The sequence below is a fragment of the Scyliorhinus canicula genome, chromosome 20 (assembly GCF_902713615.1).
Source record: "Scyliorhinus canicula chromosome 20, sScyCan1.1, whole genome shotgun sequence".
Taxonomy (NCBI): domain Eukaryota; kingdom Metazoa; phylum Chordata; class Chondrichthyes; order Carcharhiniformes; family Scyliorhinidae; genus Scyliorhinus; species Scyliorhinus canicula.
In genome coordinates, this window is record NC_052165.1 from 28,314,792 (window position 1) to 28,328,293 (window position 13,502).

The following is a 13,502-nucleotide window of genomic DNA, read 5'->3' on the forward strand; positions in this document are numbered from 1 at the left end:
CCCCGCAAGGCTGCGTACTTAGCCCCCTACTCTACTCCCTGTACACACACGACTGCGTGGCAAAACTTGGTTCCAACTCCATCTACAAGTTTGCTGACGATATGACCATAGTGGGCCGGATCTCGAATAACGACGAGTCAGAATACAGGAGGGAGATAGAGAACCTAGTGGAGTGGTGTAACGTCAGCAATCTCTCCCTCAATGCCGGCAAAACTAAAGACCTGGTCATTGACTTCAGGAAGCAAAGTACTGTATACACCCCTGTCAGCATCAACGGGGCCGAGGTGGAGATGGTTAGCAGTTTCAAATTCCTAGGGGTGCACATCACCAAAAATCTGTCCTGGTCCACTCACGTCGACGCTATCACCAAGAAAGCACAACAGCGCCTATACTTCCTCAGGAAACTAAGGAAATTCGGCATGTCCACATTAACCAACTTTTACAGATGCACCATAGAAAGCATCCTATCGGGCTGCATCACAGCCTGGTATGGCAGCTGCTCGGCCCAGGACCGCAAGGAACTTCAGAGAGTCGTGAATACCGCCCAGTCCATCACACAAACCTGCCTGCCATCCATAGACTCCATCTACACCTCCCGCTGCCGGGGGAAAGCGGGCAGCATAATCAAGGATCCCTCCCACCCGGCTTACTCACTTTTTCAACTTCATCCATTGGGCAGGAGATTCAGAAGCCTGAGAACACGCACGAACAGACTCAAAAACAGCTTCTTCCCCACTTTCACCAGACTCCTAAATGACCCTCTTATTGACTGACCTCATTAACACTACACCCTGTATGCTTCATCCGATGCCAATGCTTATGTAGTAACATGTATATCTTGTGTTGCCCTATTATGTATTTTCTTGAATTTTGTTTAATTCCCTTTTCATCCCATGTACTGAATATTCTGTTGAGCTGCTTGCAGAAAAATACTGTTCACTGTACCTTGGTACACGTGACAATAAACAAATCCAATCCAATTGTTCGCATGCATGATGGTTCCTTTCTTCGGCATAATAGGCGGGCACTGCGGCTACTTCCACGCCCGCCACCTGAACATGATGTCCCGCCTCGCATGCTGGTTCCTCAGGACGCGCCCTTCCATGAGGCCACCGATCTGCCAGCTCTTTTACCGATCTCTACATTGGAGGCAGTTCCGCCTGTTCAAGTGCAGGCGGCCCCTGACCCACCCTTGAGGCGGTCAACCAGAATTCGTCGCCTGCTACAGAGACTGAATTTATAGACTGAATGTTGCATTACCTTGTGATCCGTTTACACATCTGTACATATTGTTTCTTCCTAATTTGTTATCTGGCCTCTATTTGCACTAGACACCCTCCCATGTAAATACATTCACATACTTTGTACGTAGACAGACTCCTGTACACACACACTCACTATTTATTGACCTATACACATTTTTTTTTAAGTAAAAAAAAGGGAGGGAGATGTCATAATATACACACAGGTGTATGATGGTGCACAGACAGGCAGTGATTGACACACAGGATGACCAGTGAACACACAGAACACAACAGCCAATTACCAGACAGGACACGACCACTATAAAGCCAGAGGGCACTAGTTTTCCCGCTCTCTTAGGATCTAGCCTCTGAGACAGTCAGAGCTCGTGAGCAACAACTAGAACATCCACCATGTGGTAGTAAGATAGTCTGGTCAGGTTAGCCTCAGGTCTCCAGTCAAGTCAGCATAGTGTCAACCCACAGTTAATGTGTGTATGATAGTTAAGAGTTCAATAAAATCGAGTTGCATTTCTTCAAGTGTTGGAAGCCTGTCCCTCTCACTGCTGCAGTAAACGCAGTCCTCGCAGACCCAGCTTACCCAACACATCAGTAGCGACTCCAAAGTATCCCAAAGTGCACCGTAGCCAATGAAGCACTTTTAAAGTATATTCTCAGTATTAACATTGCAAAATATAAAAGCAAATTCCAACAAAGAGCAATTAAATTAAATTCATGTTGAATTTGTGGTAAAATAGAATACATGCTTTAAATTGATAATTAAGCACAGCTGTCCCCAATTGGGGAAGGATTAGGGAAATCACTGCAAGTGTATATCAACCAATTTACACCGGGTGCCTGTGAGGAATCGGACAGAGTCTGTGGGCGAAATTCTCCGACCCCCACGACGGGTGGGAGAATAGCGGGAGGGCCTTCCCGACATTTTTGCCGCCCTCCCGCTATTCTCCCCCCCCCCCCCCCCCCCCCCCCCCCGAAGTCCCGACCCGAATCGCTGCCGCCGTTTTTTTACGGCCGGCAGCGATTCTCAGCTGTTAGATGGGCCGAAGTCCCAGCCCTTTACGCCGTTTTCACGAACGGCAAACACACCTGGTCTTGCCGTTCGTGAAAACGGCGTCACAAACTCGCTATTAATAACCATGGCACCGATTGGCACGGCAGTACCACGGCCGTGCCAAGGGTGCCATGGGCCTGCGATCGGTGGGCACCGATCGCGGGCAGCGGGCCCGATGCCCGCGCACTACTTGTCCTTCCGCCGCCCCGCAGTATCCATTCGCGGGGCGGCTGAGGGGCAACCCGGCCCGCGCATGCGCGGGTTTCGCGCAAAAACGTGATGACGTCACCCGCGCATGCGCGGGTTGGAGTCTTCCAAACTGCGCATGCGCGGCTGACGTCATATGACGCGTCAGCCGGCGCTAACTCCAGCAAGCGGGCTTAACGATTTTCGTTAAGCCCGTCTTGCCGGAGCCTACGGCGTTGGGCTGCTAGCCCCGACCGGGGACCAGAATTGGTCCCCGGTCGGGAAGGGGCGCGCTGCCGTAAAACCCGCCCGGGTTTTACGGCAGCTTTACGATTTCTCCCGTTTTGGGAGAATCTGTGACTTTACTTTGCTGACTTGGAAATAAACCTGCTTTAAGGCACAGGCCAGCTTCAGACTTATTCTTCCTCAACATAGAATGATTGGAATTAACACAGATAATCTGTTTGAATAAAAGTAGTACTGCTGAGGATGCTGGAAGAATCCATCGTACCTTGATCAGTTCATAGCATGGGAATATTTAACATCGACCTGAGAGGGAAGACAGGGCATTACTTTAATGTTTCACAAAAGACAGCACCTCCCAACAGCTTGGCACTCCCTCAGTACTACACTGAAATGTCAGGTTGCATGGTGAAGAAGTGTAATGAAGCTCGACTCAGCAAGATGCGATTGCTATTATTGATTCAAAGCTGAAATCAATGGAAAAGCAAGGCAAGTTTAGCTTATACAATGCATAGCAAATGAAGTGAAAACCCACATGAAAAGAGGATTTATCCTAAAATATATCTAAAAAGTAGGTTTTTTTCCTTGCCATTGTGCACTGAAGCAACAAAAGACAGCAAGAACACCTCTCTATGCGTTCAGTGGTAATATGAAGACTCCAGCAGGTTTTTGATAAAAGTGATTTTAAACTTTGTGATTTTAGACAGGGGGAGGAGCCTGGAAAACACTAATTACTTTGTATCATAAGTGGGCACCCGTACAAAATTGTATTTTTGTCACACTGATCACGTTGCTATATATTGGCAAACCACCCGCACTAAAAAGTTTAACTTGTATGCAGTCTTCAGAATGTGTAGCCATTTTGCCGGGGTTGTATGTAGCCTCAATCCAACATATTGGAACTTTGACCTTTCAAGTGTCCTGTCATTGGTTGCAAGTAAGTGGTTGGTTTTGAGTTACTCTTCAGCTGTGATTAAGTGCTGAAAAGCGCTGCAGACGTCATCACTAGCTCTAATACGGTACATTGAGTACTGAGTCTGCACTTTGTGTTGCAGAAACAAAAATAGATCCACTGGTTAAACTCACTGGCTATTGAAGAGGCTGCTCTGTCTTATCAAAAACAAACCGCATTGCAAGTAAGATGGATTCTGTTCAGTGAATTCAGTGGGTTCTGTGACTACTACAAAAAGACTGAAACACAAGAAGGAAACCTTTATTCCCCCTCCCAACGCCCGCCTCAAACATTTCTTACCAGCAATCAGTGCCACTAATAATTAACTTGCTTACTCCTTGCAGCATTTTGACTAATTGTTGACTGTGTTTCATTTTACTCAGTCAAGGACCTGGCCTCAACTGAGTCTTTATGATGGTTGGTTGTTTAAAAAGAGTGAACTCTTTTAAAGGAACGCAAGACGTCAGCAACAATTCTTGTATCGAGCTGACTTTTCTTTTGGCCTACACTGACACAGGTAGAATGTACAAACTCCGCATAGTCACCCAAGGTTGGAATTGAACCCGGATCCCTGGCGCTGTGAGGCATCAGTGCTAACCACTGTTCTGACCAAATAATAATGTAGCATTATAGGTTGAGAATTTTACTACCTCTGGTATTGAATGCCAGGTGGCTTGATAGCTCTTTGTTGCACATCTTAGTGTTAGCCATGGCTCATTGATTGCATGTTTATCTCTGAAAATGTTCGAATCTCACTCCAGAGACTCTCCTCCCATTTCACATCTACGGGCTGTTCCTTGGCAACATTGTCCGAATTCAACACGTACACAGACAACATGTAGTTCTACCTCACCTCCACCTCATTTAGCTCTTCCCACAGCCTCTAAATTGTTTGGTTGATCATCTGGTTTCCAATAATTTTCTCTAACTAAATGCGAGGATGCCCAAAGTCACTGGTGTTAGACCTGGCTATGAAGTCTAGCCACTACATCCCTCACCATGGCAACCGCCTGAGGGCAAACCAGACTGTTCACAATCTTGGTGTCATATTTGACCCCAAACTGACCGATATATCCATACCATCACTAAGACCATCTATATCCACGTCCATTCCATCTCCCTTGCCTCAGGTCACCTGCAGCTGGAATTCTCATCTATGCTTTTATTGCCTCTAGCTTTAAGTATTCTAATGCACTCCTGGCTCACCTCCTTCAGATCAACCTTCATAAACTTGAGGCAATCCAATATTCTGCTACCCATGTCTAAAACCACAACAAGTTCTGCTCCCTGATCACTCATGTGCCTGCTGACCTAAATTGGCTGGTTGAACAATATCTCGATTTGAAAATTTTTACCCATGTTTCCAAATCCCTCCATGGTTATCTCTATAATCTCTTCCAGTCATACAACTCACCAAGGTATCTGTAAAGTTCACTTCTGTGGCAGCACTTCAAACAATTTTCCTCTTTGCTAAGCTAATAGTAGGTGTGATGTTCTTCTCCAGAAAGCTAGCAGGTGAAGGATAGAACTGGAGCCAATCTTTGCTCACTTTTATATTTATTTACAAAGTTACAGATCACAAAGCATATACCTCCCAACCTAACAACCACAGATTTAGTTTGTGTATATTTATAGGCGCTCAAGTAAATCCCATGTTAATACCTACCACCTGCATACAATTAAGCATAATTAATATACAGTTATCATGTCAAATTTCTCAATTTGAACTTTTGGCTGTCAAATGTGTCTGGATGTTCTCTATATGGGCTTCCAGAAAATATTTGATAAGGTTCCATACAAAAGATTATGAACAAAAATTAAATTAGCAAAAGCAGGGAGACAAGGAGAATTTTATTTATGATGATTTGGAATGCACTGCTACAAAGGGCGGTGAAAGCAAATTCATTCGTAACTGAAAAGGGAATTGAATAAATATAAACCTGTAAAGGAAATTATGGAAAAAGAGCAGGGAAGTGGGACTAATTGCATAGCTCTAAGGACTGGCATAGGAATGATGGGATAAAATTCTTCCTGCGGCATAATATTTTATGGGCCTGAGGCTCATCTGTGTGACATCGCCAATTCGAATAGGTTTTTTCTATAGCCAGCCCATATTGACTAGGAACTGGATTGGAACTACCGATTTCACAGAAGACACACAGCAAACAGACCGAGGAGACATTCTGCATTGAGCACTTTTGCTTATTTGGTATAAGAGAGATTGGAGATGGGAACATAAGAACATAAGAACTAGGAGCAGGAGTAGGCCATCTGGCCCCTCGAGCCTGCTCCGTCATTCAATTAGATCATGGCTGATCTTTTGTGGACAGCTCCACTTTCCGGCCCGAACACCATAACCCTTAATCCCTTTATTCTTCAAAAAACTATCTATCTTTACCTTAAAAACATGTAATGAAGGAGCCTCAACTGCTTCACTGGGCAAGGAATTCCATAGATTCACAACCCTTTGGGTGAAGAAGTTCCTCCTAAACTCAGTCCTAAATCTACTTCCCCTTATTTTGAGGCTATGTCCCCTAGTTCTGCTGTCACCCGCCAGTGGAAACAACCTGCCCGCATCTATCCTATCTATTCCCTTCATAATTTTAAATGTTTCTATAAGATCCCCCCTCATCCTTCTAAATTCCAACGAGTACAGTCCCAGTCTACTCAACCTCTCCTCATAATCCAACCCCTTCAGCTCTGGGATTAACCTAGTGAATCTCCTCTGCACACCCTCCAGCGCCAGTACGTCCTTTCTCAAGTAAGGAGACCAAAACTGAACACAATACTCCAGGTGTGGCCGCACTAACACCTTATATAATTGCAACATAACCTCCCTAGTCTTAAACTCCATCCCTCTAGCAATGAAGGACAAAATTCCATTTGCCTTCTTAATCACCTGTTGCACTTGTAAACCAACCTTCTGTGACTCATGCACTAGCACACCCAAGTCTCTCTGAACAGCGGCATGCTTTAATATTTTATCGTTTAAATAATAATCCCGTTTGCTGTTATTCCTACCAAAATGGATAACCTCACATTTGTCAACATTGTATTCCATCTGCCAGACCCTAGCCCATTCACTTAACCTATCCAAATCCCTCTGCAGACTTCCAGTATCCTCTGCACTTTTTGCTTTACCACTCATTTTGTGTCATCTGCAAACTTGGACACATTGCCCTTGGTCCCCAACTCCAAATCATCTATGTAAATTGTGAACAATTGTGGGCCCAACACGGATCCCTGAGGGACACCACTAGCTACTGATTGCCAACCAGAGAAAAACCCATTTATCCCAACTCTTTGCTTTCTATTAATTAACCAATCCTCTATCCATGCTACTACTTTACCCTTAATGCCATGCATCTTTATCTTATGCAGCAACCTTTTGTGTGGCACCTTGTCAAAGGCTTTCTGGAAATCCAGATATACCACATTCATCGGCTCCCCGTTATCTACCGCACTGGTAATGTCCTCAAAAAATTCCACTAAATTAGTTAGGCACGACCTGCCCTTTACGAACCCATGCTGCGTCTGCCCAATGGGACAATTTGTATCCAGATGCCTCGCAATTTCTTCCTTGATGATAGATTCCAGCATCTTCCCTACTACCGAAGTTAAGCTCACTGGCCTATAATTTCCTGCTTTCTGCCTACCCCCTTTTTTAAACCGTGGCGTCACGTTTGCTAATTTCCAATCCACCGGGACCACCCCAGAGTCTAGTGAATTTTGGTAAATTATCACTAGTGCATCTGCAATTTCCCTAGCCATCTCTTTTAGCACTCTGGGATGCATTCCATCAGGGCCAGGAGACTTGTCTACCTTTAGCCCCATTAGCTTGCCCATCCCTCCCTCCTTAGTGATAACAATCCTCTCAAGGTCCTCACCTGTCATAGCCTCATTTCTATCAGTCGCTGGCATGTTATTTGTGTCTTCCACTGTGAAGACCGACCCAAAAAACCTGTTCAGTTCCTCAGCCATTTCCTCATTTCCCATTATTAAAACTCCCTTCTCATCCTCTAAAGGACCAATATTTACCTTAGCCACTCTTTTTTGTCTTATATATTTGTAAAAACTTTTACTGTCTGTTTTTATATTCTGAGCAAGTTTACTCTCATACTCTATCTTACTCTTCTTTATAGCTTTTTTAGTAGCTTTCTGTTGCCCCCTAAAGATTTCCCAGTCCTCTAATCTCTCAGCAATCTTTGCCACTTTGTATGCTTTTTCCTTCAATTTGATACTCTCCCTTATTTCCTTAGATATCCACAGTCGATTTTCCCTCTTTCTTCCGTCCTTCCTTTTTGTTGGTATAAACCTTTGCTGAGCACTGTGAAAAATCACTTGGAAGGTTCTCCACTGTTCCTCAACTGTTCCACCATAAAGTCTTAGCTCCCAGTCTACCTTAGCTAGTTCTTCTCTCATCCCCTTGTAATCTCCTTTGTTTAAACACAAAACACTAGTATTTGATTTTACTTTCTCACCCTCCATCTGTATTTTAAATTCTACCATATTGTGATCGCTCCTTCCGAGAGGATCCCTAACTATGAGATCATGAATCAATCCTGTCTCATTACACAGGACAAGATCTAGGACCGCTTGTTCCCTCGTAGGTTCCATTACATACTGTTCTAGGAAACTATCGCGGATACATTCTATAAACTCCTCCTCAAGGTTGCCTTGACCGACCTGGTTAAACCAATCGACATGTAGATTAAAATCCCCCATGATAACTGCTGTACCATTTCTACATGCATCAGTTATTACTTTGTTTATATGAACGGGAATTAACCAATGGATTTGGAAGAGGATCAATGGACTGTTGTGTGATAGAAAAGCAAAGCTGAGACTGAAAGGAATAATCTACATGTCAAATGTGAGGTTCTACGTGTGGAAACCTGTGGAATTTTCTCCCTTGAGACCAGCAAAGGTGACAATGAAGCCATCGGAAACCAACTGACAACAGATTTGTGCAAAATAAATCTCAAAATGGAGAGATTGACTGTCACGTTTCACCAGGCAACAAAACTCACACAAGTTTACCATGAGGATCCCTATTTACAATACGTAAAAGACTCAAGCGAAGACGCTATTTGAGTGATCAAACACACCCACACAAGAATAAATCACAACATTGGAAATATTCACTTGTCACTCATACTTAAATCTATAAATAAAGTTCCACTTTGGCTAGTTAAATAAAAATACCTCTGCTAGGCATTTCTTGTCCATCATAATTTTGCAATTATCAAGAGGAGAGAAGAACGACTGGCCACTAATGAAATGATGAGAGAGGACAAGGAAGCAGTACATCAGAGGATCAGGGAAGATCACGGAAGAAATGAGGGAACTAGAGATTGAAATGATATGGTCATTGTTACAGAAATAGAGAGAGAACCTGTGGTGAGGCTACTGATGGCAAGAAAGAAACCAGGCCTAAGATCAGGTGGAAGGATGCAGTGGTGGGATTGGAATAGGAATGTGTAACTGGCAGGAGGAAATGGAGAAGGGGGATTAACCAGTACTGTGGTGACACTAAGTAAAATGGGGAAAACTGTAAGAAGAGGAAGAAATACAGTTAGACCTGAATTGGACGGTTGGAGGCAGACGGGTATCGGGCGAAACCCTCAGGAATATGTCCGGCCATATTTGGTAATTCTAATTTAACTCACTGATCTATCAATTTCCTATCCACAAGTTTTGTCAGAATCTCTTGTTGAATGATTTAGCATTGCATCGCTTTCATCAAATGCAAGTCAAACAACGTTTTGCCAAGTTGCACTTTAATTCATTTACAGTTCGTTATTCATGGTTCAGAATGATCATTTGCACAAATTCAGAACAACAAAATGAGAAAAATGTCTTTATACAGCTTTATTGAGCAGTATTTTTTTTCACAACTTTCTCTGATACAAAAAATGCCTGTTTTTCCAGCAATGGTAAGTCAGAAAGGTTATACCAATTTTAAGTAAACTGAAACGCAATTTGTACCTTGCCACAGTAGCTTCACCCACCTGTACAAAAACATGAGTCATTTCACGAGTACTGTGCATAATTTATATCATAAAACTAAACAAACAGAACAGAATTCATCACTGCTCGGAAAGAATCCTGGTAAGGCATTCGAGAGGTCACAAATAATCAGGTTTTGCTTCATTGAAAAGGGTAAGAGCTGATTGGTTTTTTTTAAAAAGCACTTGAGAAAAGCATCAAAAAAAAGTTAGTTGTCATTTTGTGGCAAAATTTACGAATGCTGAATTGAAAAATATTCTTAAAAGATTTTCAGGGTAAATTGCTCATCAGGCTTTTAAATGCTGCTTGGAATACTCTTCGGTCTATTATGCATGGCCATGCCACTTCCTCAAGTGCTTATTATCCAAGCATCGGATGACATGTTGTCCAATTTCCCTAGAACGCTCCACAATGACCCATCAAGAGGCAAATACAAACGATGGATGGCCAACCAACAAGGACAGGATTCATTTAGGAGTGAGTCCTGGTCAGTGTCAGGTGACTCGGTGCCACAGAGCCCTAAATTCTGGTACCCATGAGATCCAATCCCACAGAGAGGCTGGTGGAGTGAAGCACTTTGTCGGAGGTGACACAATCTTGAGGACCATCTCTGCGCATCTGACCCCAGACCCTCAGTACTCATGGGGATCCGGTGCCTTTCATTTTAATAGGGATATATACTGACTTCTCCGCTTACCACTCTTTCTACGTGTGGAAACCTGTGGAATTTTCTCCCTTGAGACCAGCAAAGGTGACACAGAAGCCATCGGAAACCAACTGACAACAGGTTTGTGCAAAATAAATCTCACAATGTAGAGATTGGCTGTCGCGTTTCACCAGACAACAAAACTCACACAAGTTTACCATGAGGATCCCTATTTACAATACGTTAAAGACTCAAGCGAAGACACTATTTGAGTAATCAAACACACCCACACAAGAATAAATCACAACATTGGAAATATTCACTTGTCACTCATACTTAGATCTATAAATAAAGTTCCACTTTGGCTAGTTAAATAAAAATACCTCTGCTAGGCATTTCTTGTCCATCATTATGGTCACAGATCTTCACCATGATACAAACTTCCTCATAAAGTAATGCAGAAAAATGATTGATATGTAGACTAGGAAGAGAAACAAACTAGTTTTGAAGTTCCAGGGTGTCAAAAATCCCTTAGAAATCTGTTGGGGCATCAAACTCGGAGCTTTACCACCGAACTAAGGAAGTGTAAGTTTGTTTTTAAAAATGCTATTTTCAAAGCACGTTGTTGATTGCTAAATGTTAATCATGGTAAATCAGAGAAATCTTTAAGCAGCTAATGCAGATGCCAAAGTATATTGTGCGACTGAACAAAGGTTCATATTAAAATGCAGCTCACAGTTAAGCTGTGTTACAACCCAATAATTAAAATACCAAACACTCGAAGACCGAGCAAAGACTAGTTTAAAAATAAATCTGGATTATTGATCTTTCTAGAAGTTATTTTTTTAAAGTAACTGAACACAAGGTACTATACATTTTGATTCAAAAATATCAACTCATAAAAAAAATATGTATTATATACATTAATGAAATCACAGTTGCCTGCAGCATAACATTCTTGACAACTGGTGCTGGTTTAACTAAAACCAAGTACTTTGTTACTCGAACATTTTGCCCTTTAACACCTTTCTGTTTATGTATGGAAGACAAAGGTAGTAATTAAACCAACACTTATTCTATGATTATTTTAAAGTATTTGCAAAGCACCATTCATAAGAGAGCTATCCTTTAACTGCAAAACATTAATGATCTGCTGTTTGGAGAAGAAGGCTACAGCTTCTTTTCTTGAATTGATCTTGTAAAATGGTTAAAAGGTTTTGGATTGAAATGCACTTTCTACCTTTCTGAGAAAGGTAATACTAATCACAGAAATAATGTACACATTACACTAATATCCCAGTGAAGTAACACATTGCATATCTTGGCAGGTTAAAGATTAGAATGAAATAAGTTAACTTTTTAAATCAGGTTACATAAAAGACAATTTTGTACCTCATCTTATAATCCTTTCATTTGTAAGAAGATTCTGATCATGGTTCCAGGCTCTGTGATTGGTTGGAACCAGTGGCACAGAATGCAAGGGAAAGGTAGGCGGTCAAGGTACAGGATCAGGACCTTATCTACAGACATGCAAAAATTGCTAGCCAAATCCATTTTATCCGATTTTAATCTTTAACTGAAAAAAAAGCCATTAAAAAAAAAAGGGTGCTCTCTCTTTACAGGCCCAGCAGGCCGCGTCAGAAAAATGCACTTCCAATACCGTAAAAGATAAGAGGGTAAATGCAACAGGAGCCTAACGCATCCTGTAAGTTAGTAAATGCATGCTTGGTGTAATATTTGAAAACTATATACAACCTCAGAGACAAAAGCTTTCCAGTATTTGAGCCACGGGTACAGCTTTTCTTAAATTCAATACAGCCAGCAGTTAAATTGCAATATGTGGTATTGTTCCATTTTGAATTTGTTCACAGCAGATCCTACAAATCCAGAATCTGGATTTTCTTTTTGAAGTCCAAAGACATTTTAAGCCTAAGTAAAACAATTCCTTGTAAGAACAGATCTTCAGTTATCTACAGACAGCATCTAGTCTTAACTCTTGTGTGCTCAAGTCTCTGGAATCTTTCTGTTAAAAAAGTAAATGAGGAATGGCATCTGACGACTGCTGTGGCTGTTTTCCAGGGCTGTTTATAAGATGCAAAACAAACGCTGGTTCCATTCAGTAGCACTGAGCACCTGGTTAATGGCCACCTGAACCTGGTGGGTTGTGGATCCAGTCAAAAATAATAAGAGTCATGCTTCCAATCATAAAAATGATTCCAATGATGAGGAAAATCATAGCCTAGAAAAAAAGAGGAACAAAAAACATCACATTTTTTTACCATCTTTATCTAAAAACAACCATTCATTCTTAAAAGTACCGATAATAATTAGCATTTCAATACAGAACTACAAACTATCATGGAATTCTTAACTAATTAAACATTTCAGGTACTGTGCCAACTGTGGAATCAACACAAGGAATCTGCAGCTTCCATGAAATAGAGGTAATGGGTGTGATTTACGAAATAGAAACAGTCCTATTTTAGGCGCTTTAGCGGGGTGTTTCTCAATGTCAACGGGACTCAGTTTCTTTTTTGGGCTGTGGCAAGGAACGCCCTGTCAAGGTCATACTTAGCTTCAGTGCAAGAAAAGAATGGGGCGCCATTTTTAAATGCCGCCCTGATCTCTGATACCCCCTACCACGGCCTCCAGACCCCCCCCCCTAAAGACCCACCTTACGGATTAAGGCGTCCTCAAGCAGCCCCCCTCATAAGGGCAGGGAACCCCTGGTGCAGAGCCCCGGCATGGGCAAACTGCCACCCGACACTGCCTGCCTGGCACCCTGACAATACACCAGTTGCTGAAGGTAAGCATGCAGATGCAGCAGGCGGTAAAGAAGCCAAATGGTATGTTGGCCGTCATAGCGAGAGGATCCGAGTAAAGGAGCAGGGATGTTTTGCTACAATTATGCAGGACCTTGTTGAGACCATATCTGGAATATTGTGTGCAGTTTTGGTCTCCTTATTTGAGAAAGAATGTTCTTGCTATGGAGGGAGTGCAGCGAAGGTTTACCAACCTGACACTTTTGCATGTACGACTGATGTATGAGGAGAGATTGAGTCGGTTAGGTATTGTATTCGCTGGAGAATGAGGGGGGATCTCATAGAAACCTACAAAATTCTAACAGGACTAGGCAGGGTAGATGTGGGAAGG

General features: G+C 42.5%; 1 protein-coding gene across 1 annotated transcript in view; it reads right to left on the reverse strand.

The window, feature by feature from the left end:
• Window positions 1-9,541: 9,541 nt before the first annotated feature.
• Window positions 9,542-13,502, reverse strand: part of slc38a4 (solute carrier family 38 member 4) — a 35,810-nt gene continuing 31,849 nt past the window's right edge. Inside the window, exon 15 of the mRNA XM_038780060.1 lies at window positions 9,542-12,588. Coding sequence (XP_038635988.1) covers window positions 12,487-12,588 — 102 coding nt within the window. The 3' untranslated portion in view covers window positions 9,542-12,486. The remainder of the gene's footprint in view (window positions 12,589-13,502) is intronic.